We start from the raw sequence: 26,125 nt of genomic DNA, 5'->3' as shown, positions 1-26,125 counted from the left end.
AAAAAAAAAAAAAACCGTCAGCCAGACTGGATTATGAATATCTGTATGTCTACTGCCTGCCACACAACGACCAGAAAGCCAGATTATCGCCACTGAGAGCATTCTGCACTTTTACAATGTGCCATGTGCTGCGTTAAACACCGTACATAACTTTTCTCATTTAATCCTCTCAAGTACTCTAGGAGAAGAGAGGTCTCCCCTTCTATCGACAATGCAGTAAGACCAAGATGGTAAAGTAACTTGCCCGACGTCATCCCCCCTGGCATTTCCAAACCCAGCTTCTAACCATCAGGGAACACTGCCTTTCACCATCAGACAGCTGCATCTGTGCACTAAGGAGCTTTTCCAGGGGGGTCTGCCTCCCTGGGACCGAGCCTGAAAGGACGCCTACCTTCTTGGCACATTCTTTTCCCCCGGGCATCCTGGCTTATTAGCCCCCTTCTGAGAGTCACTTGCTTTCCTTAGTTCATAGCGTACTTGGGTCAGGTGCTCCTAGCCAAGGCACCAGGCTTGCTTTCAACTAATTTTGCCCATCTCTACACCAGATCATTATCCGTTGATTTCGCAATGTCCCTCTCGGTTTCCCAAGTTCTAGGGTAACCCTGCAGTGGTCATGTGCAGTGTTTACCTGGATCTTCCATCTACTCCTTCCGCCTTGTCTGCTGAGCAGAGAGCTGCTTAAATCACCTCTGGGCCACAGTGATGCCCAAGGACCAGCAGGTCACTGGGCCTCAACCCATATCTGATGCTGCTGACGCTGTCCTCAGAGAAGACAGGGGACAGACACTTGAGAGCCTTGTTTTTTAAGAGCTCCTGTTCACTTTGTGTTGAGTCATGTGGGTACACAGAGGTGTCACTTTAGCGGCTTCTCTTTCTTGGCAATGACCTTGAGACCTAAAAATGGGCCACCGGATGCTCTGGAAGAGTCACTGAGAGAACACCCAATCCGTCCCAGCCCTCAGGCAGAGCATGAATGAATCATGCATTCATTCAAGAGATATTTTTCCAGTACTAGCCCCAGGCCAGGTACCCTGCCAGGCACTGGATCCAAAATTGAACCAGACAGGCCTCCTCCCGGTGGAAGTTGTGTTGGGAAGGACAGATATTTTATTAATACCTCGTTATAGACGATGAAAAGTGCTGGGTCCCAACCACAAGGGGCTTTAGCTGGAAGAGCTATTCCAGCCCCCACCACCCTGTCCCCTGCTTGCCTGCAACTTCCAGGACCAGTGCCCAGCACACTTAATAAATGTGTCCGGACATGGCAGCACCTTGCTTTCACAGAGTAGCTGTTGCAAGTATAAAAATCAAAATTAGCTGCTGGTATTATTACCACCTTTGGAAGGGGTCCAAGAGGGTGCCGCAGGAGCAGCAATGCTGAATTTTAAGATACCTACCCCCTCCCCAAACACACATGCTCTACTCTTTGGGAGCAAGCCTGGGGCTTCTCAGGGTGTTAAACTTGGACCCAGAACTAACTGCCTATGACTGTGAAGCAGAAAACGTGCCCAGCTGGGCATCTGCAACTAATTTGAAAGACCATCTTGGTTTTCAAGTAGGTTCACAGTATCCAAGATAACCACAAAAAAAGAGCTCCACAGGTAAGTTGGTTTCTAATGATGGGTTTACCTGCGGCTCCTACCCCATCATCACCCCCTTTCCTCCTGACTCCACACCCCTCCCCCATCCCACCTTATAAATGCCTGCCTAACGTCAGTTCCTCCCCTCCAGGCACCTTTCCAGGGCTTCCAGGGCTTAGGAGAAAAGAGACCACCTCTGAGGCCAACCATGCTGTGACCCCCATCCTGCACTCACTCAGATTGCTCCCAACCAATATTTGTGCTGCCCCTGAACCTCGACCTCTGTGCACCTTCCTCCATTCATCAAGGCTTTCCTGATGGTGATAGAGTGTTTGCAATGATTAATTAGTAAGCTGGTATTTGTAAAGGGCTAAGTGAGCACTGCGTTTTAGGAATACAACTTTATCTTTGACAGCCTCCCTAAATCCCTTCTTGGTTTTCTCAGCATGCGGGGCTGTGGCTGGGGGGACCACCCAGCGTTGTTGGGCTCTGCGATGCCCTCTACACTTCATGCCATCTCCCCAGCACCCAAGAGCTCTGCCCACAGCTGTCTTCCTTTCTAGTGTCGCTCCCTCCCTTTTCAAAGTGAGGTTGTTTTTCTTAATATTACTTCGCCCCTCCCCAAAAGACAGTTATACAAGTAGGTGTGGAAGGGAGACAAACATAAGTAATGGTGACTCAGTCTGCCTGGCTCCCTTGCCACTGGAATATTGTCAGAACTGGCGCTGTTTCGCCACTGTCTCTGTAAAAATCCTTCACCGAGGGTGTGATTTTTCCTGAAGATCATTCTTTCCACATGACCAAATGCTGTAATGTGTCACCAGTCCAGATCATTTCTTTATGCTGCAATCTATGCTTGGGGCACAGGCTTCAGGGTCATTCTAAAGTGATTTCCTGGAATCAAGAGGCAACTGATTTTTCCTGGAAGGTTCACCTCCAATCAGGATTCATTCGTTTTCTCTGTTTTTCCTTCATTCACGACTTCTTTAGATTCCCTAAAAAGCGCTTTTCCTGAAGTGCAAGGACTTCAGAAGGAAAAAAAAAAAAGTTTAAATAAAATGTAACCCCCGGGGTGCATCTCTGGCTTGAAAACAAATTAATAGTTATCTCTATAGTCAAGGTCTGGACCTACAGCCTCTGAAACCAGGAAGAGCACTGGGCCGCTTGTGGTGTCACCCTGTAGTCACCACCCTCAGAGCTTTGCAAACGCTGAAAACTGGTGAAAAATCAACCCAAGAGGTGTGAAAAGGACTCACCCATCCGGGGAGCATTTACTGAGTTTAATAGCAGCAGCCCTGGCATTCAGTGGCCCTTTTACCAAACACAATAGATAATGAACAGGAATTCCCCTACCTGTGCTCAGGGGGCCCACCTTCCCTCCCAAAGGTTATGTCCACACAGGAAAAAGGTAATTCAGCTGGGAGTTGAACACATACAGTCCGTCCAAGTAATTCCACCCCAAACCCCAGGTTTTTCACGTAGATGTAAGTTGTTTTCCAAGAAGGCAAAAACCCCCACATAATCTCCTCACTGTTAAGTTTGTTTCCGCGTCAGATACAAAACATTTCACAAAAAAAGGCTTCCCTGTGTCACGCCGAACCATTAGAAATCATAAATTTGGGTAAACTGGGGCTTGCCAGAGTTTCGAAAGTAATTAGCTGCTTTGTGAGAAAGAGAGATGTGGCAAACCCAAGCATCTAACCAGTATCATTTCAAACATTGCAATCTACACCATATTCCTTTACATTCATTCATTAAATAACAAACTATTTTACTTCGGTTGGGTCCTTCAAAGCCACACATGGGAGATATGGAAACCTGCCTTTCGCAAGTAGCTGGAGTAGGGTGGCACCTGTGGCTCAAAGGAGTAGGGCACTGGTCCCACATGCTGGAGGTGGCAGGTTCAAACCCAGCCCCAGCCAAAAAAAAAAAAAAACTGCAATAAAAAAAAAAAAGTAGCCCATAAAGAAAGATGGAGACTTTACGTCCTTCATGTTCACATGGATGGAGCTGGAAAATGTTCTTCTTAGCAAAGTATCACAAGAATGGAAGAAAAAGTATCCAATGTACACACCCCTATTATGAAACTAATTTATACCTTTTATATGAAAGCTATAACCTAATAACAGCCTAAGAATACGGGGAGGAGAGGGAGAGGGAAGTGGGGAATGGGTAGAGGGAGGGGGATTGGAGGGGATCACTTCTGAGGTTTATCTTACAAGGGTACAAGTGAATCTTTCTAAGAGTAGAATGTGAACGTTTTAAAATAATAACTAAGAAAATGACATGAAGGCTGTGTTAACCAGTTTGATGGAAGTGTTTCAGATTGTGTGTGAAAACCCCACACTGTACCCCAGAAGTGCATTAATATACATAGTTACCATTCAATAAAAAAAAAAAAAGTAGCTGGACCACACTGCCAGAGACTAACAGGAACTTAATTTGGAGCCTTAAAAAAACAAAATCATTTAAGCTGAGCATCTTTATTGGACTCAGAAACAATCTCACAAACAAGTAAAGAAAATTTCACATTGTTCTGAACCTTAATGGGAATTTTTCTCAATTTCATTCTTTTAAAAATAACCTTTTATAATAAATTAATCCAGCAATGTTCTTAAACACAGCAAACTGACAAATATCAATGAAGTGTCCGTTCTGTGCCAATCCCTTCGTTCCAGCTTGCTGGCCCTCTGTTCTCAGACGCTGCCTGCCTGCAAGCAGTTTGACTGGTGGGTATGGTTTCTTCTACATAGGGCTCCTCAATATTGTCCTAACATTTTAAAAAACGCACCCAAAGCATAGTTCTCCTTCCAGATCAGTGAGTCTCAAATTTTAGTGACAAGAACTATCCTGGGTGCTTGTAGAAATGCAGATTCCCAGGAGGCCAAGCTGGGAGGATCCCTGGTGCTCAGGAGTTCAAGACCAGCCTGAGCAAGAGTGAGACCCTATCTCTACTAGAAACAGAAAAAAAAAAAAAATCTAGCCGGGCTCTGTGGCAGGCACCTGTAGTTCCAGCAAACCAGGGGCTGAGGCAGCAGGATGGCTTGAACCTAGGAGTTTAACATCGCAGTAAGCTAGGCTGAGGCCACTGCACTCTAGCAGGGGCAACAGAAGGAGATGCTATGTCAAAAAATAAAATAAAATGCAAATTTCTGGTTCCCATCCCAGAGATCGGTTTTGACTGTCTGGATTGGGGCCTGGGAATCTGCATTATTGCTCAGTGCCGCAGTGGTTCTGGCGCTGGAGATCCACGGATTTGCAGTGTTAAGGTGACAGGCTAAACCACAAAGATACATTCTCTCTGAACTCTTCCCCCAGCCATGTCTTACAGGCCTTTGGGCAGGACATCTCTCCTCTGGGGCCCCCATCAAAAAGGCAACATCAAAATCTCCCCGTTAATTCCCCCCAAGCGGAGGCACTGGAGACAGCCCGGGCCCGGCAGCTCATCTGCCAAGTCATCTCTGCATCTCTGCGATGGTGCAGGCGGGAGGACCAGACTCTTCCTTCCCCTTTCCCTCTCCCGCTGGGGACAGGGGTGGGGGGATAAAGTTCCCGGGGGAAGCCCAGCCCCATCTCCCTCGAAGTTACTGGTCTATCCTTTTCCGAAGGATTGCAGCAGCTGTGGCCACGGCGCAATCCAAACTGGGGTTCCAGGCTCCCCAGGTCCACCTTCTTCATACCCCTGGCAACCCTCATTGAGAATGCCAGTGTTTAACATCGAATCGTCTCCATGGCAACCGACAGGGTGTCACAGACACAAGATTACGACTTCACTGCGTGGGGATTCCAGAGAACGGGTTGGAGGGGTGGTCCCCATCTCAGCCCCGGACCCACACCCAAACTGCGGGGGAGGAAGCCGTTCTCCTTCCCGCCCCGGCCCCCGCCCTGACCTCCCGCTCAGGGGCCACAAGGAGGATGAACAGAGGGGATCGGTTCTTACGGCCCCCCACCCAGCCTTACAGGGAGAGACCACCGCGGGCTCTGAGCGCCCTGCCCACCTGAACCTCAGTTACCAGGAGAAATCACGCGCGGGGGCGGGGGGGGGCGGGGCGGGCGGTCCCCGCCGGGGGCACAAGTCCCACCCTCGGGGGCGGCGCCTGGCGCCGGGGAGTGTCAGGAAGAGGAAGAGCGCGGCCGGCGGCTGTGCGCTGAGCCGCGAGCAGGGGCCGGGCCGAGGCGAGCGCCGCGCGGGCCACCATGGCCACGGACGAGCTGGCCACCAAGCTGAACCGGCGGCTGCAGATGGAGGGCGAGGGCGGCGGCGACGTTGCGGAGCAGCCGGGGCTGAACGGGGCTGCGGCGGCGGCCGCCGGGGCGCCCGACGAGGCGCTGGGCAGTGCGGACGAAGAGCTGAGCGCCAAGCTGCTGCGGCGCGCCGACCTCAACCAGGGCATCGGCGAGCCCCAGTCGCCCAGCCGTCGCGTCTTCAACCCCTACACCGAGTTCAAGGAGTTCTCCAGGAAGCAGATCAAGGACATGGAGAAGATGTTCAAGCAGTGAGTGGCCCCCCGCCCCGCGACCCGGCCTCGGGCCCCGAACCCCCTGATTCTGGGACCCCGCGCCACCCCGGCACCCTTTGCGCCAGCTAAGAGCCCCCAACCCCGATACACCAGGGTTAGGACCCTGCGGCCCCTTCCAGATCGTTACCCACCACCCCACCACGCATTAAGGGTCTGGAGTCCCCGCCCCTGGCACGCGACTTATATTCGTGGTGGTGCGCCCCGCGCTCGGTAGACCATAGGCGTGCACATGGAGAGGGGAACCCCGCCGATCCCAGGTAACTGCTAGCCCTAGCGAGTCCTACCACCACCGCCACATATGCTGTCCGGGGACCTGTGCCCAGTTGGTGACGCTTCCCCAACTGCGCACACACTGAGACTGGGGACCCAGGACCCTCCCTTCTCCCCTAGCCCAGCTACTGGAGTCCTCCCCACCCCAACACACCCTGGTCAAAGACACCCACCTCTGCTGCCTTTCAAGGGTGACCATTACTGCACCCCATGCCAACCACATTCCTTTCTTTGGGGTCTTTTTGTTTGCTTGTCTCAGACCCTCCTCAAGGTGAGTCTTGGGCCCGGACACCCTCCCACTTCCCTCTAGTTATTCTAAATAGCAAACTGGGGGCAAACACTGGCCCAGACCCACCAGGACTCGAAGCCTTGACCCACATTGGTCTCCCTAGGGAAGGACCCCAGGACCCCTGTGTCCCACTCTACAGGCATGTAAACCTCCCTCCCCCCATCCCTGCAGGCCTGAGTCCCCTCTGGCCTCAGAAGTCTGACCTCCGTTTCTTGCCCATACCATCCCCCTGCAGTCACTGCTTTCTGTCCCAAGCCCTGTCCCCTGGGGACCTCTGATGCCTGCACACGCACCCTCTCCAGCCAGAAGGGGTCCCTCCCTCTGACTTGCCCAGTTACTCCCACCCCTACCCTCTGTTCTGTATGATTCCACATGCTGTGCCCTCACAGGGTCAGACAGGCTTCCCAGGCCTGTGGGTCAGCCCTCCAAAAATAAACAGACTTACCAGCTGGACCCCACCAGAGAGAGAGGGCTCCAGCTCCCCTTCTGATCCGCCCCTGGTTCCTACCCTGTTGGCACTGAGATGGTTGGCCACACTCCCTCCTAGCCATGTTTGTGCCCAGGGGCTGAAGGTGCCCAGTCCCCTCCCTTTGGTACCCTCCCCACCTCCTGTTCCCTGTCCCTCTGCCTGCCCCTGGCTCCTGGGGAGGTGCTGGTCTGGTGTGGAGCTAGAAGGGAATAGAACCATCCTGAGGCTAACCCTTGGGTGAGTCGGGAAGTCCAGCCCACTGGGCGCAGGCAGCCCAAGGCCAAGAGAGGGGTGTGACAAGTCTGGCGCCACCTTGGCTGGACAGGAGGTTGGGGGACAGGCCGAGGGTGTTAGCCTCAGGCACACACAGCTGTCAATGCCCAGGCATGAAGCAGGAAACCCAAGGAGGGGCATTGTGCAACCCACAGCTTACGGAAGGTTCTTTCCCACTTCTCACCACCTGCTGCAGCTTCTGCATTTGGCCCCAATGCAGAAGAGGTATTTAGTTTTCAGCCTGGGGTGACTGAGGAGCCCCGGGGTTTCCCAAAGGTCAGTCCCTGCCCCTATCCCTTTGGGACCTGCACAGAAGCCTCAGGGCACTGAGGAGCCCACCTCTTTGCCTCCAGGGTTGTGGTTAGGGTTTTTCCAAAGTTTCCTCCCAGCCAAAGACGGACAAGGTTGGCAGATCGGGATTTTCAAGATTCCAAGAATAGCTGGAAAGTGGCCTGGATCACTGTCTGGAACTTCCTTGTAGAGTCTGTCTTGTGGGGAAGCGCAGAGGTGATTCTAACAGGACAGAGATCCCTGTGTTGATAGCGCTGAGATGTGAAGGAGCTTCTGATGTCCTCCCAACAGCCCCATGACTTAGCACTCTTCATCCCACCACCCTGCAGGTGGAGAGTTAAGTAACTTACAAAAACCGCACAGCTAGAAAATTGTAGTCAGGATTCAAACCCAGGTGTGTGCCTCCAAAATCCATGTTCTTCCCATCTGGGTTTCCTGTCACAGACAATCTGCTTTCACGTTAGACAACACGCTCCAGCACCCCTTCCACGTTCACGACGGATTTTGCACCCCACATACCTGCCACCAGCCCACGTTGCTTCTTCCACAGCATCCCTACCTGTCCCCCCAGCCAAAAAAAGGTAGAGCTATTTTGGGAGAATCCAGGCACCCCAGAGCAGGACTTAGGAGACTGCAGTTTGCTTGGAAGGGGAACACAGCTGGGGACCAGGCTGGAAGCTGCATCTGCACCGCGATCTCACTTTGCACAGGCTGTTTTGGTGCTAGTTTGACAAGGAGTACTTGGATGGAGAATGGGGAGGGGAGCTACGACCCTCCAGCCACCTCTTGGCACCAGCACTGCTTGCTGGGCTGTTGCAGAGGGCAGACAGGAAGAGGCCAGGAAGCTGGACTTCTAGGGAAGGAAGTGCCGCCCGCCGGGGGCCCGGGTGAGGGTGACAAGCTGCAGATTTTGTATTCAAGGAAACAAGGCTTTACTGTGCCAGCCGAGCCCAGCCCTGCCGAGGCCCGGCTGTGAACAGCCAACAGACGGGCTCTCATAGAGGACAAAACCCCTATTCTGCTTCTGCTGTCCAAGTGGGCCTGTAGCCTCCTGGGTCCAAGCAGGGCCCTGGGATCACAGCCAGAGCATCAGAGCCAGAGCTCTGCTAAGAGCAGAGGGCAGGGCCAAGGGAACCCGCCCTCCAGGGAAGCCACTCACTAGAGCAGAGTGCAGGAGCATGAGAGGCCACACGGAGGACTGAGAGCTGGCCTTTCCTTGTTGGCTGGGAACTAGGAAGCTGGGTGTCCGTCCTAGCCTACTGGCCCTCCCTAAAACTCAGTCTGCCCATCTGTGAAAGGGGCAGGCTGTATCCAAGGATTCCCAGAGGTCTTCCAACTCTGGTCTTCTTATATCTGAGGGGTCCTGAGCCCTTTGGGGTGGCAGAACTGCCTTTCAGGGTCTCCTGGGGCACTGAGAATGGAGGGAAGATAGACCAGCTCCTGCCATCACTGATCTCACACTTCTGGCTGTGCACTTCCTCCTGGGAGAGACCTTGAAGGTTGACTCCAGCCCCTTGCCCCACTTTACAGAGGAGGAAACCAAGACCCAGGAAGATGTAGTGACTTCCTCAGGGTCACAGGGAGGTTTCCAGTAGCCCAACCACAGCATCCTCATACAATGGAGATCACCGTTCCTACTTCTCAGGGTGGGTCTCAGAGGTGGTGAAACACATAGTGCTATGGCCCAGTGCCTGGCACAAGAGGTGGCAAGTCACGAAGCCTAGACTTGGTGCCTCCTCCCATGTGGCCTCAGGCTGTGTCCATCACCTCTAAGGTCCCCCCTCTCTGCTCATCCATCCAGGGCTGTGTTAGGAACCTTCCAATCGAAGGAGGTAGTGGAGTGGCCGCAGAGGTCCTCCAGGGTGACGGCAGCCCAGATAGGGCTCTGGAGCATTTTGTAAGCTGAGACCTGCCAGAAAGGTAGGCAGCCGTGGAATCTGAGGAAGATGCCCTAGTTCCATGCCTTGCTCAGCCTTGCTGGCCCCATCCCCACCCTTGTCCCCAGCCACTTCATCTCATGACCCTTGCGTCAGCAAGGAAGGCTTCCCTATCCTTCTGGCTGGGTTCTTGCCTTCATAAGCTCCTGAGGCTTCCAGCCCTCCCCTCCCTTCCCGTCTACCTGCTCTGCCCCGAAGGTATCTCTTTAGACCCTTGTCATTCAGGGTACCACTCCCAGTAGTCCTTCCAGAGGCAGTCTGGTGGGGCCTTGGGAGTCTGCAGCCCTGGGTTTGAATCCCAGCTGTGGGCCATGGAGTATATCACAGAAACCTTCTGAGCCTCTGTTTCCTACCCTGGAACAGGTTGATAGTAGGACCCACCCCACAGGGCTGTTGTACAGTGCTTAGCCCAGCATTTGGCACAGAATGAGTAGTTACTGAGTTAGCATCCTTTACGCCCTGTCTTGGCCCTAGCAGAGGCCTGGTGGTAGCTGTGGGGGCTGGCATGGAGGGTGGCCCACAGCAGCACTGGCTGCCTCTGCATAGCCCCAGTGGAGCTTCCAGGCCTGCCAGGCTTTGGGACAGAGTGACAGGACCCAATGTGACAATCCTCCTGTTGTGCTGAGCAGCCGCTCTGATTGACGGCTACATATGGCTTTAGTAAATAACAGAAATGGAGAAAGGAATCCATTATCACCTAGTGATGTGGAAGGCAGGTGGTTGGGGGAAAAAAAGGAAGAGCAAACAGCAGTTCCAGAGGATGGTAAGGCTGGGACTCCAGAATGTCACTGCCCCACTGGGTGACTCTAGGCAGGGTACCCACCTTCTCTGAAGCCTGTAACCTGTAGCTAAAGGAATTGCCTGGGGTAAAAGTGTGAGGATTAGGTGTAAAAAGCCCTAAGCCTTTGCATCACAGTGTCTGTTCTATGGGCTGTTTACATGAGAGATGATGTTTTTGAAAAATATAAGACCCACTTATGATCATTCACCCAAAAGATTTTAAGTTTTCACTACAACCAAGTTCTAGAGAATTAAATGAAGAATCAGGTTCCTGCCCTCAAGAGGCTTAAAATCTCATAGACAGCAGGGATGTGTAGGAGGCTGGGGTGGAGAGGAGGGACTCCCGCAGGCCTAGCAACAGAAAGTTCCACCACAAAGACAAAGCTCTCGGGGACACAGTGCTGACACTCTGCTTGGCCAGCCCCCTGCCTCCGTGCCCCCTCCTTGTTAAATGGAGCCAGTGTGTATTATTTAAGGAATTGAATTTAATCCTCACACCAGCACAATGGTTACTGAGGTGGTTACTATCATTAACCCCTTTTGACAGATGAGGAAACTGAGGCACAAAGAGCTTGAGTCACTTGTCTAGTAAGTGGCAGTGGTGGGATTAGAACCAAGTCTTCCTGCAGGGAGTCCCAGAGCCAAGTGGAGACTGTGTTTATAGCTGGAGAGCCTTAGGAGGAACTCCCCACCCATGGCAGGTGGAGAAGTTGGGTCCTTCCCCTGTAGCACCAAGAGCCTGGCTGTCTAGGGGGCAGATCCCCAGTAGCCCTGGGGAGGGCATTTCCCGACCTCAGTCCCCACTCTCTCTTCCTCCACCACCCCACCCCCGACTCCATATCTGAGTCACTTCTCCTAGGCTTACGTGGACTTTTGGTTCCCTTTTGGCTCACGGCTTCCTTCCTTCTTTGGTCTGTTCTTCATTCTCTCCAGGCCACTTGGGTCTAAGGCCAGGGCCTGGCTTCAGCTGTAAGAGTTCCGGCAGGGACACCAACAGGCGCTGCTGCCTCAGGGGAGCCAGAGGCCCTCCCTGCGAGGCCAGCCCAGCCTGCAGAGTTAGAGTCCCTTTTGCAGCCTCAGCGGAGATAGTCCCACCCCCTCTAGCAGCTAAGTTCCCTCTGACTGCCGAGCAGCCTTCTCCTTGGCTAACTTCTGCTTTTCAAGGACAGCAGAGAAGCAGGTTCAGTGCCAGACAGATACGGCCAGGCCCCACAGGTTCCCGAGCCTTGAGGAGGCTTTTCCTGGCACCCGTACACTCATCTGATTACAAGGACCACCGTCTGCTGCCCCATTCCAGGCATGTGCCCTCCTGTTCAGTCCTTTCTTAACATCCTACAAGATTATCAGCACCCGTTTACAGATAAGGAGACCGAGTCTCAGAGGGTTTACGTGACTTGTCTAAAGTTACACAACTAGCGGGGGCAGAAGCAGGATCGGAACCTGGGTCTGTCTGACACCAAGTCCCCTGTACCCTTACATCAGCCCATGTGTCAGCGGAAGGTGTTAGAAATGCAGATGTCCAGGCTCCACCCCAAATCTCACGAGGCCACCGCATAGCCGTGTCCCCTCACTTGCCAAGGTTGGCCTTAGGCAGGTTACTTAATTTGTCTGAGCTAGCTAAGATGAACGAAGTGAAGATTAAGTGAAGTTATGAACACTGCGTTATATTAAGCATTTAATAAATGTTCTTTATCATCACTTCCAACAGTAATTATTATTATTAAGGGAGGACAGGAAGCCAGCCTCCCTTAAGGGGAGCCAGCCGGAGACCTTGCAAGTGGAGGGAGATAGTTTAAGTTTTCAGGCAGTCTGGGGTGGGGGCACACAGGAACTGGCCCGGCTAAATGCAAAGCCAGGTGGGCCTGGAGGGCTCGGGAGCCCGTAAACACCAGCTGTCTGTCCTCCTGGGCCCCACACCTGGAGGGACTGTCAGCAAAGGCCTGAGCTAGGAGTCAGAGTCAGAATTAGGGTCACCTGTGCTCCCGCCTGCCCCTGTGCAGCGGCTATAATGACTCTGCTTCCTTCTGCCATCAGGCAGGAGGGGAGGACATGCACAGAGCAACTTATTAATGGTTCCAAAGCCACGATGGGCCGCCTTACGACAGCAGTGAGCTTCCTGTCCTCAGAGGTATTCAAGACACTGTGTGGGAATTTGACCCTCACAAAGAGCTAAATGAGATGACCTCCAGTATCCCTCTCAACCCTGAAGTTCCCTGAGACGTCCTGCCAGGCATGGGGGACACAGCATAGTCGTTTAGAGCTCTCCTATTTGATCAGATGTTGTTCAAACCCCAGCGACACTTATAACAAGTCACTGCCTCTCTGAGCCTCGTCCTCCTTGTCTGTTGAATAGGGATGTTTGTGCCTGCTGTGTGGATCTCTTGTGAGGAGTTGAGGCATAGTGCTTGGCACATAGTCAGCGTGCAGCAAGGAGTACCCGGTAATGATAATATTGTTAAGAATCAGGGACGGGCCTTGGGTACAAGGCCAGGCACTGATACCAAACGCCGTTGCACCAGGCGCTGCCTGCTTCTCAGTCCTGGTTATCAGAGCTCAGGGTGGGGAAGCAGCCAGCTGGGTGGGACCATGCTAAACCCTGGGTGGCAGCCGGCCACTCCACTTTCAAGTGGGGAATAGGAGGAGATTCTGTCACCAGCATCCAGGGTAGCAGCTGCTGAGCCCTCCCTGGTGAGAACAATTCAGGGGGAGGCGGGTAGGAATGTGGGCCCAGTGCCAGGCCCTGCAGCCTCCCTCTGGTGCTGGAGAAGAGTGCTGAGCTCCCAGCCCAGGTGCTTTGCTGCTTGCTTGCCCTGCTGAACGGAATTGGTCTTGCCGAGGAGGCCCCAAGCAGATCTCCCAGCTCAGCCTCCCCCAGCTGTGCAAGTTTGAGAGGGTGGGATCCGGGCCGGCGCCTGTGGCTCAAAGGAGTAAGGCACTGGCCCCATATGCTGGAGGTGGCGGGTTCAAGCCCAGCCCTGGTCAAAAAAACTGCAAAAAAAAAAAAAGAGAGAGAGAGAGAGAGAGAATGTGGGACCCTCCATGAGCCTGGGAAGAAGAAGGAAACTAGGAGAAGGGAAACTTCTAGCTGTTGGGATCCTGCAGTCTGCCAGCTATGTGACCCCGGTTTGGTCACTGCCCACCCTCTCTGGGTCCCAATTTCCCTGTGTAATATGAAGCTGGTAGACCAGGCGATCTGGATGGATCTTGTGAGCTGACCTCAGTTTCTGGATCCTCTGAACCTCCTACAACCTCTGTTCCAGCTCAGGAAAAGGGCAGATGGATGGGAGGGCCTCCCCTGCCGGGCAGATGGATGGGAGGGCCTGTTTCCAGAAGTTCCATCTTAGACCCTCTCCCTCACGTTGCCGTACATTCCCCCACTGCCAGCACAGCAACAGTCTCCTCCTTTTGTCACTCCCCCCTCCCCTTCCAGAGGAGGAAAAGAAGCTCCCCAGGATGCTGGGCCTTTGAATCAGGCCCAGCAAAGGAGAAATGGGACTTCAGAGGAGGGGGGGGATGCTGGAGGGAGCCCTGGGTCATCTTGTCTACCCTCCCTCCAGGCCAAGCCACAACAGGGCTCTCCTCCCAGCCTTGTACCGTCAGGACTGCAGCCTGTGGGAGAAGCTGGTGCTTATTTTATCATTATTCCTAGTGTCATCACCATTTTTATATTGTACATGGAAAGTACTCAACATAGTATCTGGCACAGAGAAACGTCTTGATATAACAGCTGCTGTTAATAACAGGTTTTGTGCACCTGCTATACGTTAGGCATTTTATATCCATAATATAATTTACTCTTTAATAATCTTAAGGGTAGGCTGGGAGCCCATAGCTTAGTGGTTAGGGCACCAGCCACATGCACTGGGGCTGGTGGGTTCAAACCCTGCCCCAGCCTGCTAAACAAAAAATAACAATAATAATCTTAAGGGTAGATATTAACAATGATATTACATGGTTATTATTATGAGAGTGTGTTTTAAATGCTTGCTCTGGGCTAGGCTCTGTGCAAAGGGTCTGCTTGTATCGACTCTTTGAATCTTCACCTCGGTCCTGAGATGAGTTCTTTGATCTCCATGGCAAACATGGGGAAATTGAAGTTTATAGGGTTAGATGACTTTCCCATGGTCACACAGCCAGCAGGTGGCAGAGCTCGGTTTGGACCCAGGTCAGTCTCAGCACAGTTGAGGTCAGCACAAACCTTCAAGACCATCTTCTTTTTTTTTTTTGAGACAGAGCCTCAAGCCGTCCCCCTGGGTAGAGTGCCGTGGCATTACAGCTCACAGCAACCTCCAACTCCTGGGCTCAAGCCAGTCTCCTGCCTCTGCCTCCCAAGTAGCTGGGACCACAGGCGCCCGCCACAACGCCCGGCTATTTTTTGGTTGCAGCCGTCACTGTTGTTTGGCGGGTCCGGGCTGGGGATTCGAACCCGCCACCTTAGGTGTACATGGCTGGCGCCTTAGCCGGTTGAGCTATAGGCGCCGAGCCTCAAGACCATCTTCAATCAAGTCAACCCAGAATCTGGCCGCTCCCCTACCTCAGACCATGTCAGAGCCCAGGGCACATGGTGGATATCTGTTCCCCAAGCGTCTCATGAGTCACGTCTGGGGGCCCCATCTCCTCCTCCAGCACCTGGCTTCTCCCAGCCCTCTGTCACCTGCCCTTGTTATTGATTCATTGGCACTGTGGCCAGCCCCTACATCGTCCCCTGGGGTCCAGAGCTGCCTGGGATGGAGCCCAGCCCCAGTAATTGATTGGCATTTGATTGATATGGGCAGTGGTTCAAACCACAGTTTGAGCTGTGGCCCAGCCAGGCCTTCGAGCTGCCAGAGACAGAGAAATCCAGAGCCCAAGTTTTTGTCCAAGTTTGGATACTTTACCTGCACTTCCTCTGAGCTGCCAGGGGAAACCTGTCTTTTTGAGCAGTCAGTAAAGCTGGGGTTCAGAGTAGCAGGCGGGATGGGAGAGGGGGCAGGGCAGAGAGCCCACAGAGCTGGGGTCTGAACCCTCCTTCCGTAATCAGGACTGGCCAGAATTGCCGAGAACTTGGGTGGTAGGGGTGGCAGCTGCTATTTATGGAGCTGGCTTCATGTGCCCAGCACTTCGCTGAGTGCTTGGCATGGATGAGCTTGGGCATTCCTCGCAGTGACTCTGAGAGAGGCACCGTAACATCAGGGTCTCTCAGCCTGGGCGCTGATGGCATTTGGGGAGATCCTTCTCTGCAGCGGGGACTGCCCCGTGCACTGTAAGGTGTAGATCAGCTTCCCTGACCTCTGCCCACCAGATGTCAGTAACAGTCCCCTCCCTGAGTATGACAACCATAATATCTCCAGACCTCACCAAATGTGTCCCCTGCATTGGGTGGGTGGCAAACCCAGGCAGTGTGACCCCAGGGCCCTAACACATCATCACTGACTTTCCCTGGAGCCCAGGTTCAGAAAGGGCCTTTGCTTTCCTGTGGGGCACTGAGGAGGGCAGTCTCTATGACTTAGGAAGGACTGACCCATCAGCAGGCTTCTCTGCACAGGGCTGAGGAACAGCTCCAGAGATGGCCCCTGCAGGCCCAGGTGGATGCTGAACTGTGGGACTTTGGCCTGCCTGCTCCTCTGAGTCTCACATCCTGTAACCCCCCCACAGGGGCCACTGTCCATAGAAATGTCTGGCTTATCTGCCCTAAGCCCAGCCCCCAACCCTGATGGCAAAAAAGGCCTCAGGACCCCGTGTTCCCTCCAGGGCTCTCAAGACCGATCTTTCCTATGCTGTGTGGCTTCCAGCCACTGACTCACTTGCTCGTGAACTATTTATACCCCTTGTACAAATGCTCCCTTCAGCGCTCCAGGCAGACGTCTGCCTTCTGCCACAGCCCAGGACGTGGGGGAGGGGGTGGGCACAGAGCAAATGATTGGGTTTATGAGCCCCACAGACCCGGGGTGGGAGCCTAGTTCCTTCCTTACAGCTGTGTGACCTTGGGCAGGTCGCTGAACCTCTCTGAGCCTCTATTACAAGGATTAAAATAAAGTTCCCAGCACAAAGGCAGATTTCAGCAAGTGGATGCTATTGGATGTTCAAAGGCATAACTAGAGAAGGACACAGGAATGAGATGTGTGTTCGTGTAGCATCTCAAGTCCCTGGGACATAGATGTCTGAAAACCTGGTCACACTGCTGTCACCAACACTGTCATTCAGCCAGCTTGAGGCCTTGGGGGTTGCACAAGGGTTTTTTCGATACAGAAAAGCCTGTTTTACCAACCCTGAGACAACTGTCCCCAGCTGTCCCAGGACATAGGCAGAGCAGGCCTGTGGTTAACCTGATAAAGAAGGTTTAGCTGGGCTGTGCAAACAGTGCCCTTGTCCACCAGCCAGTGTGCTCCAGGCACCAGTGACACCTCCCCAATTAGGGGATGGGCCTAGAGGTCAGTGCATTTAGACTCTGCCTTGCACCCCATCCCCCATCCTGACTCTGCCAGGCCGTTCCTTGCTGGCCGTTCCTTCTGTCTGTAGGACAGAAGCATGTCATCAGCTGTCAGGCCAGATCGCCACCACTCCCTGCACGCTGTTACCCAAACACACCCCAGGCCTCCTCCTGTGACCCCGACCCTGCTTTCTACCTCCCCTCTGGGCCATGCACTCAACAAAGGCAAGACCCTGTCTCAGCTATCCCTTCATTCATTTATGTATTACTTATTCAGTCTTTTGGGGGGGTACCTACTGTGTGTTTATATCCTGCCTCCCAGTACCTACAATAAGCTGAGACTGTAAAGTAGGCGCCCCAGGATGGAGGGTGCTCAGTGAGAAGGGGCATTTTCTACACGGAAAGAGGCTGCCTTCTCCATCACACCCACCGTTCCGGTGCTTCTCAACTGGGAATGATTTTGCCACTCAGGAGACATTTGGTGATGTGTGGGAAACGTTTTTTGCTGTCACAACTCAGGGGGGATGCTACTCTATAAACATCTACAATGCACAGGACAGTCCCCCGCCCCCACGTACACAGCAAGGAATTATCCTGCCCAAAATGTTGGTGCTCTGAGTTTGAGAAACCCTGCCCTTGCCTGCAAGGCTCTGCCACCTAGGGTGGAGCCGAGATGTTCCCCAGGTACCCGTGAAGATGCTGGTCAGCCGGCTGGTCCTGGAGATGGTCAGCGAGTGCTGACCTCACAACTAGACCTACTCTCCCTAGGGGACTGTAAATTCCTTCTCACTGCTTGTCCACATCATCACAGTCAGGAAGGCTGTGGTTTCAGTTTCCCTGTGCTTCAGGCTTGGCCAAAAATTAGCACTGTTCAACATGTAGGAGGCTGCCAGGACACGTAGTGAGTTCCCCATCATCAGAGGTAACCGAGCAGGAGTGGGGCCACATACCAGAACTGTATCTGGGCTCAGGTCCCTTCCCACTGTGACAGGAGGACATGGCTGAGGGGAAGTGTCCTCTGAGCCCCCAGACTCGTTTATGGCCTTTCTGTCTGGACAGGAGTGAGTTGTACCAAAAAGTCCTTAGGCCTCTCTCTTGTACCCACAGGTATGACGCTGGGCGGGATGGCTTCATTGACCTGATGGAACTCAAGCTCATGATGGAGAAACTTGGGGCTCCCCAGACACACCTGGGTCTGAAAAACATGATCAAGGAGGTGGATGAGGACTTTGACAGCAAGCTTAGCTTCCGGGAGGTAAGCCCTGCCCCCAGCCCCACTTCCCATCAGGGGCTACACCTGAGAACGTGGTGGCCAGGGAGAGACTATCCCCACTTTGTCATTGAATGACATTGTCATTGAACAGCAGCTGTGAATGCCTCATGTTTGGCTGGGTGAGGCTTCAGAGGGCCTTGCACAGAGGCTCTGGGGTCACACACACAGTGTTCCAAGGAGCGTGGTACACAGAGGGACAGACACCAAAGGGAAACTAACACAGGGATAGAGGGGTTCCAGGCACTGCTGGTGACCTCACGCCTGGGATGTCACTCTGAGACAGGAGCTGTGGGCAGGCCTGTCTGGTGAAGAGGAAGGGAAGACTGAAAGCAGCCCAGGGTTAGGGCAGGCCTGAGGGAACCAGCAGGAAGGAGGCAGGGAACAAGGGAGGTGGCAGGGGCCAGTAGAAGAGATGAGTGGCTGGAAGGGAGGTGTGGGCAGTACAGGGAAACCGTTTGAAGTCGAAGGACACAGGGTCAAATCTTTTGGTACTTTCCTGTGCCGAGACTTTGGGCAAGTCTTTTACTGCTGCTGATCCTTCCTCATTCTGCAATATGGACTCAATCCTAGTGCCTTTAGGACTCAGTGTATGGAATGTAGAGCAGATTTGTTTGGGGAGCAGTGGTTGAGAGAGAAAAGAGGTCATGGCTGTGTTGTTGGGAGTTGGGTGGGGATGAGGACTGCAGTAACCCAGCTTCCTAGGCCAGCCGAGTCACCTAGACTCCCATTATACAGATGGACAAACCAAGGCCCAGAGAGGGCGTGGCACAGGAGCACTGAGGGGTGGCCTGGGTGTGGCTGGGGACTTGGGCTCCCTTCCCTCCCTCCTCATGTCATGTGTCTGTCCCGGCTGCAGTTCCTCCTGATTTTCCGCAAGGCAGCTGCCGGGGAGCTGCAGGAGGACAGCGGGCTCTGTGTGCTGGCCCGCCTCTCTGAGATTGACGTCTCCAGCGAGGGTGTCAAAGGGGCCAAGAGCTTCTTCGAAGCCAAGGTGAGGAGCCCAGGGGTTACCCTGACCCCAGCTCGAGGACAGAGTACCTCAATGGTTAACATGTCCCCTTCCTGTCCCTGCCAAGACTGTAGACAGGAGCTAATCTCTGCTAGCTGAGTGACACCCACCGTGCCCCTGGCTCCTGTCCCCTCTGGTCCAGGCTGTCATCCCTCCCAGTCACCCCTTTCTCACCTGCCAAAGGGATTGGCAAGGGGTGTGTACTCTGGGAAGAGGGGACAGGAACATTGTAAACTGCCCCAGTCCTAACATTGCAAGTGTTACCCCAAAGGACCATGGCAGAGAAAGGTGAGGGTCTGGGACATAGCAACACACACCCAGAAACAGGAGGGGCTCCCCAGGGGTCTCAGAGATGCCACCCCTGCCGGCTTCAGCCTGGAGGAAGAATGCACAACACCGCCCCTTTCAGCACATGGCTTAGGTGGAGGGAACAGGTCTGGTGTAGTGGCTCCTCGGTCCTGCCTACTCAGGGACCCAGGGCACCTACCTTTTCTTATTTCATGTTAAGCTAAGAATATTCCTTCCAGAGGCCACCTCTGCCTCCCTCTGGCCTTCTAAGCATTGATGGAACATTTCGGGGTTCATCAATGGAATGGGGTGTACAGTGGACTCCCCAGGTAGAAAATAGGGTATAGCATCAGGAGCCCCACTAACAGACCCCTGGCTCTGCACAGCCACTGAATATATGTTATCTCTCCAGTTCCCCCCCCACCATGGAGTCCATAAGGTCAGAGTTAGGATTCTTTTTTTTTGAGACAGAGCCTCAAGCTGTCCCCCTGGGTAGAGTGCCGTGGCATCACAGCTCACAGCAACCTCCAACTCCTGGGCTCAAGTGAGTCTCCTGCCTCCGCCTCCCAAGTAGCTGGGACCACAGGCGCCCACCACAACGCCCGGCTATTTTTTTTTTTTGGTTGCAGCCATCATTGTTGTTTGGCGGGCCTGGGCTGGATTCGAACCCGCCACCTTAGGTGTATATGGCTGGTGCCTTAGCCACTTGAGCCACAGGCGCCGAGCCGGAAGCGCCAGATTCTAAGTGGAGAAACTGAGACTCCCAAGAAGTGAATGAATGGCCAGGGCTGGTGAGGCTGAGCTGTACACGTTGCCTGGTGGGACCAGCCTGAGCCAGGAGGGTCCTCAGGGCAGAAGACACAGCACTGAAGCCCCCTACCCCCATCAGCTCTGACCCCCTACCCCAATGTCCCCACAGGTCCAGGCCATCAATGAGTCCACCCGCTTTGAGGAGGAGATCAAGGCGGAGCAGGAGGAGAGGAAGAAGCAGGCAGAGGAGATGAAGCAGCGAAAGGCCGCCTTCAAGGAGCTGCAGTCCACCTTCAAGTAGCAGGGCCATGGCCAACCGCCCTACCAGGCCCCAGTGCCCAGGCCTGAAGGCAAGGGTGGGTGCATGGGAGGCCAAGCCTAAATCCTTGCCCTATCTCACGGGACCACTACCAAACTAAAAATGTCTGTGAAAGGGGCCACATGAGGGCTCCCCCAGAAGTGGCCCAGCCACTCCCTGCTCCTCCTACTGTTCCTGAGGCCACCACACCAGCACCGGCTCCCTGCCCGGCCCTCCCTGGCGGTCCCTGCAGCTCTCACACCCCAGCTGCCCTGCTGCCTGCTCTCCCGCACTGCTCCAGCCCTGCCCCGTGGGTCTGCCCTCCACACACACCCCTCCATGCCCAGGGGCCACCTGCCCTCAGCTAGCAGGCTGCACTGCTGCCTCTCAGATGGAAAGAACTGTGGCCACCCCTATGGAGTGGGGTGTGAGGGGCCCCTTCCCCAGAACTTTTTCTCCCACCTCTGCCTCCTCTGTCTGCCGGAGTGGGGGGCTCTGTGTCAGTGAAGGGACCACTCCATGCTGACATGGAGACTCTAGGTCTCTGGGGCCCAGCCAGGCAAGGTGAGGGACAGCTGTGCCGATCTACCTCACGGGCCCACCCTCTGCCAAGCATGCCACGCCATCATGGCAAGGAAGGCTCCAGAGGCAGAGACTAGAAGACCCCAGCATACCCTGAGGGGTGCAGGGGGCTCTGCAGAAGGTGGGGTGGGAGGAGGACTTGGCGCCTTCACAAGGGAGGAAGCCAGCGTTTCACCTTGCTTCTCCTAGAAGGGTCCAAGAAGTGCTTTACGTGTCTTTGCATGCCCTGGGCAGGGGGCAGGGGCCCCTGCTCAGCCCTCCCACACCTTCCTTCCCTGAGTGATGTTACTGCCTTGTCACCAGCGATGGGACCTGCCTGCCATGCCCTCCCCAAGGAGGCATGGGGACCCCAGCCCCCCACGCCACCAGCCCGGTTCTGCCGCAGCACGTGTGTCCATGTGCTTGCTTGTATGTGTGTGTGTCCATTGCTGTGTCGTGAAGCTGTGACCGTCACCCAGTCCAAACCAGTGCATGGCCCTCGAGGCCACAGTTATGCAACTTTCAGTGTGTGTCATAACAGCGTCACTGCTTTTTAAACTCAATAACTCTTTATTTTAGTAAAATGCCCCAGGAGCCCACGAAGCTCTGTTGGACTTGCAGAGGTTTTATTTTTTTGGCCTTAGAATCTACAGGACTTAGGAGGTACCGAGCCCAGCGCGGGAGCCTTGGCCCTGGATTGCGTTTGCCTTAGCAGATATGTTTATACAGAAGAATATAAATTTTTCTTTTGGCTTTTGCTATTTTTTTCCTCCCTTCTCACCCTACCCCCACCCCAAAAAGCTACTTCTTCATTCAGTGGTACGATTATTTTTTTTAACTAAAATAAGATAAAATTCTATATTCTTATGTGTGTGTGGTTCTTGATAGTGAGGCAGGGGAGGGACTGGGGAAGGAAAGGACGGGAGCAAGGCTGTCCCCTGCTCAGATGGTCATGTCAGAGTCTGGGAGAAGGAGGAGGGATTCCCATGAGAGAGGCTGCAGTTTGATACCCACGTGCTGTCACCAGGCACTAGGCTAGCGCTTTGCACAGATTAATTTATTTGAATACAACCAGCCATGAAGAGGGCTGTTCCTCTTTTGCAGTTAAGAACGGGGAGGCTGCAGAGTCTCCCAGAGGCACACGAGGCGGCAGGCTCCTCCACCAACCAGCCTACAGAGCAGACAGAAGGGACTGCCGCTCCTCGGGGCATAGAACACAACATTGTGACCGAGAGTGGCATCAAGGCTCCAGGCGGCTTTTGGATTGCTGCACCCTACAGCCCCGCAGGGGACCCCTGCCACTCACACCCTGGGGTAGGGTGGACACCAGCAGCTCCCTCTGTGGCTTTGGACAGATCATCCACGCGGTGTCAGTCTCCCCATCTGCTCAGTGTGAGGGTGGGCTAGGTTCTGGGGTCTCTCCAGCTCGATGATTCCAGGTAGGGCGCCCCACCCCCGCTCCCGCTGGGCACACCCCGAAGCCGGGTTAGGGAGCCAGAGTTTCGGATTGGGCTGGCCGTGGCTGCCCCCGGGTGGCCATGGCTGGTACTACAGCAGCCCGATGCCCTTGGAGTCCTGGGCTTCCTCACTCGCCTTGCCTCGGGGAGGCCAGAGTCCTGGAAGTGCATTTCCTGGATACGCCCTGTCTACGTGCACTGCCTCTTAGTACCCCTCCCCCAAGGGAAGAACATGGGAATCCCCAGCATCTTATCGTAAGGGGCCTCAAGAACAAGGCACGAGGCTCGGCGCCTCTAGCTCAGTGGCTAGGGTGCCCCACATACACTGGAACTAGCAAGTTCAAACCCAGTCCAGGCCTGCCAAACAACAATGACAACTACAACAAGAAAAATAGCCAGGGAGGTTGTGGCAGGTGCCTGTAGTCCCAGCTACTTGGGAGGCTGAGGCAAGAGAATTGCTTAAGCCCAAAAGTTTGAGGTTGCTGTGAGCGGTGATGCTACAGCACTCTACCAAGGGCAGCATAGACTCTGTCTCCAAAAAAAAGACACGAAGGATGCTAGAAGGGCTAGAAGGGACAGGGTTGTTCCAGCTGCTGAGCTCAAGCCCCACTGGCCTTGTGGGGCATGGGCCTCAGGGCCTGGGAACCAAGAGACAGGGACCAGCTGTCCTGTGCCAGGGCCTCCATCAGCAGGCCTCAGCACACCAGGGCTCCCAGCCTGGCAGAGGAAGCAGATTGAGGAACCAAGAGGTGCAGAGAGATCCAGGGACCAAGAGAGATGGTTCCTTAAAACCCTCCCTGCACAGAGTCCTGGTCCTATCACCAACCACCAAACCCCCTCTTAGTCCTCCAGCCCCTCCTGCGCGCCAACCCCCTGCTGAGCACCAACCACTCGTTGAGCCTCCCAACCGGCTCTAAGCCCCACTGCTTCCATCTGGTTTTGAGAAGCCCTGCCAGGCCCTCAGCTGACCCTTTAGCGGGCCTCACCCAACACAGAGCAGCTGCCTCCTGAGAGTCCCATTCTGGAGCCAGGGAACTTGGGCCCCAATCAGTAGCACCTGCCGCTTTTCTCAGGCTCTCAGCCCATTTCCCCCACCTTGGCATTGCTCCTTCTGAGGCCCCAGGGTACCCTCCGACCATGTCCCCCCATCCCCACCCCCAGACTGGCTTTCGCTGAGTCACCTATGGTTATTTTTCCAGCAAAGTTGGCCCTGAGTGGCCCAGGGACTCTGAAGTTGCAGGTCATGGGAGGCCCTACTCTGGGCCCTGAAAATCCCAGGGTTCAGCAGAATGAAGAGGGGTCACATCCTCAAGTCCTCAAATTCATTTTGGACATGGAAACTGTAAAGAAGGAATCCTGTCTCCACATGCACGCATCAAGCTCCCCACTCAGAAGGAACCTCTTCTCAGTGCTCCCAGCCCTTGGCCTGTCTCACCAAGGCACACTTACCGCCCTGACCAGCAGGGAGCGCTCACAGTGCTGAACAAGGTCTTACCAACTCTGTAGACACAATCCTAGCACAGGGCCTGCAAAGCACATGCTCAGTGAATGTGGGAGGAATGAGTGAATGCTTTCTTTCTTTCTTTCTTTCTTTTTTTTTAGAGACAGAGTCTCACTTTATTGCCCTTCGTAGAGTGCTGTGGCATCACACAGCTCACAGCAACCTCCAACTCCTGGGCTTAGGCAATCCTCTTGCCTCAGCCTCCTGAGTAGCTGGGACTACAGGCACCCACCACAACACCTGGCTATTTTTTTGTTGCAGTTTGGCTGGGGCCAGGTTGGAACCCGCCATCCTCGGAATATGGGGCTGGCACCCTACCCACTGAGCTACCAGGGCCACCCATGAATGGATGAATGCTGTCTGTGTGCAGTATGTCAGTGCCTCACAGTCTGGGCAAACAAAACAGTCACATCTTTAAACACCAATTTAATCCAACTCCAAGACCCCACCCTTCCCATCACTGGAAACTCACTCCCTCAGGGCCTCCCTCTGCAGGTACCTACAAGCCCCCTGGGTCTGCTCCTTCAACCTTGGTTAGAAAAACAGGTCAGCCCAGCTAGCATCACCATGGCAACATAGGCAGTTTGGGCCACTGGGGTAAAAGCATCCGTTGCCTGGCTGCTCCCTGCACCAGGGCCAGGTTCAGAGGGGCCAGCATCAGCCACGCACATGCCAGAGGCAGCTCCTGCCTCTGCCTAGTTTTCTCAGCAAGAATAACTTTCTCCTGGCTGCCCTGGGGCACAGCCAAAGGCACCTCCACGGTCAACAGCAGGGGTTCAGGATGATCTACAGAACATACACTAAACTCTCACTCTCAGCCCTTCATACATAAACTCGCATGAGGAGGGGCCCTAGCCAGGGCCTACTCCTCCATTGGGGACAGTGGGCACAGTGCCAGGAGACTGTGGTACCTTAAAGGAGCCAACAAAAATGTGTTCATTTGGGGCAGTGCCTGTGGCTCAGTGGGTAGGGCACAGGCCCCATATACTGAGGGTGGCGGGTTCAAACCCGGCCCCGGCCAAACTGCAACAAAAAAACAGCCAGGCGTTGTGGCAGATGCCTGTAGTCCCAGCTCCTTGGGAGGCTGAGGCAAGAGAATCGCCTAAGCCCAGGAGCTGGAGGTTGCTGTGAGCTATGTGACGCCACAGCACTCTACAGGGGGTGATAAAGTGAAACTCTGTCTCTACAAAAAAAAAAAAAGAAAAGAAATGTGTTCATTTCTTCAAAATCAATAGGGAAAAAATGAATAGGATCCAAACTGGATTCGATTCATCTTTACACCCACACAGTCATAAAGCATAATTTTAACATTTGTTGTGAGAGGAAGGAGCCGGAGAAGGCAAAAGTACCCCAAGGCCAGGGCCAGTCTCAAGCTTTCTCATGAGAACCAGATGCCAACAGTAGTAACAGTAACAGCAAACATTCACATTGTGCTCACTAGGTACCAGGCACTTTTCCCAGCAGCCGTAGGAGGCAGGGACACTTTTACCCTCACTTTACAGAAGAAGGAGCAGAAGCCCAGAGAGGTTGAGCCTCTAGTACAAGGTCACACAGCTGGGAAGCAATAGTGCTGGGTTTTCCCTCCTTCATGCATCTAGTCCAACCCTAAGCAAAGCGCTCAGCATGCCATCTTCACATCTGAAGCAGATCAAGACCTCAGTTGCTGGGCACGATGGCTCACGCCTGTAATCCCAGCATTCTGGGAGGCTGAGGCGGGCAGATCGCCTGAGCTCACGAATTTGAGACCAGCCTGAGCTAGAGGGAGACCCTGTTTCTAAAAATAGCCAGGTGTAATGGCAGGTGCCTGTAGTTCCAGCTTCTGGGGAGGCTGAGGCAAGAGAATCACTTGAACTCAAGAGTCTGCTGTGAGCTGTGATGCCGTGGCACTCTACCAACAGTGACAAAGAGAGACTCTGTCTCAAAAAAAAACAAACAAACAAACAAAGATGATCTCAGTTTTCTCCAGAGACAATTGTTCAGTAAACAATTGTTCATAAAGGACCCCTTGCAATGTCTCAAAACAAGGAAGCTCCCTTAAAACTGATGTTATCGGCTCGGCGCCTGTGGCTCAAGCGGCTAAGGCGCCAGCCACGTACACCTAAGGTGGCGGGTTCGAATCCCCAGCCCAGACCCGCCAAACAACAATGACAGCTGCAACCAAAAAATAGCC

At 54.0% G+C, this 26,125-nt stretch overlaps 1 protein-coding gene across 2 annotated transcripts; it reads left to right on the top strand.

Moving 5' to 3' along the window:
• Nucleotides 1-5,695: 5,695 nt before the first annotated feature.
• Nucleotides 5,696-21,856, top strand: EFHD2 (EF-hand domain family member D2). Of its 2 annotated transcripts, XM_023509690.1 has the most exons (5): nucleotides 5,696-6,076; nucleotides 17,926-18,073; nucleotides 18,948-19,082; nucleotides 20,308-20,488; nucleotides 21,642-21,856. In XM_023509690.1, the coding sequence occupies exons 1-4, from the start codon at nucleotides 5,778-5,780 to the stop codon at nucleotides 20,437-20,439; spliced, it is 714 nt and encodes a 237-aa protein (XP_023365458.1). In that variant the 5' UTR covers nucleotides 5,696-5,777; the 3' UTR covers nucleotides 20,440-20,488; nucleotides 21,642-21,856. The 2 variants fall into 2 exon arrangements, with proteins under 2 accessions (XP_023365458.1, XP_003783938.1); XM_003783890.2 differs by having other exon boundaries at nucleotides 20,308-21,856.
• Nucleotides 21,857-26,125: the final 4,269 nt, after the last annotated feature.

Source organism: Otolemur garnettii, unplaced genomic scaffold, assembly GCF_000181295.1.
Source record: "Otolemur garnettii isolate 467f Iridium unplaced genomic scaffold, OtoGar3 scaffold00009, whole genome shotgun sequence".
Lineage (NCBI taxonomy): Eukaryota > Metazoa > Chordata > Mammalia > Primates > Galagidae > Otolemur > Otolemur garnettii.
Note: the sequence above shows the minus strand (reverse complement) of the source record. Positions and strands in the feature narration are given on the sequence as shown.

Excerpts from the sequence above, each read along its gene's own strand:
- EFHD2 (XM_023509690.1), top strand. The coding sequence starts at position 5,778 with ATGGCCACGGACGAGCTGGCCACCAAGCTGAACCGGCGGCTGCAGATG. Across the intron at positions 6,077-17,925 it reads ATGGAGAAGATGTTCAAGCA|GTATGACGCTGGGCGGGATG; the intron begins GTGAGTGGCCCC and ends TTGTACCCACAG. Across the intron at positions 19,083-20,307 it reads AGAGCTTCTTCGAAGCCAAG|GTCCAGGCCATCAATGAGTC; the intron begins GTGAGGAGCCCA and ends ATGTCCCCACAG.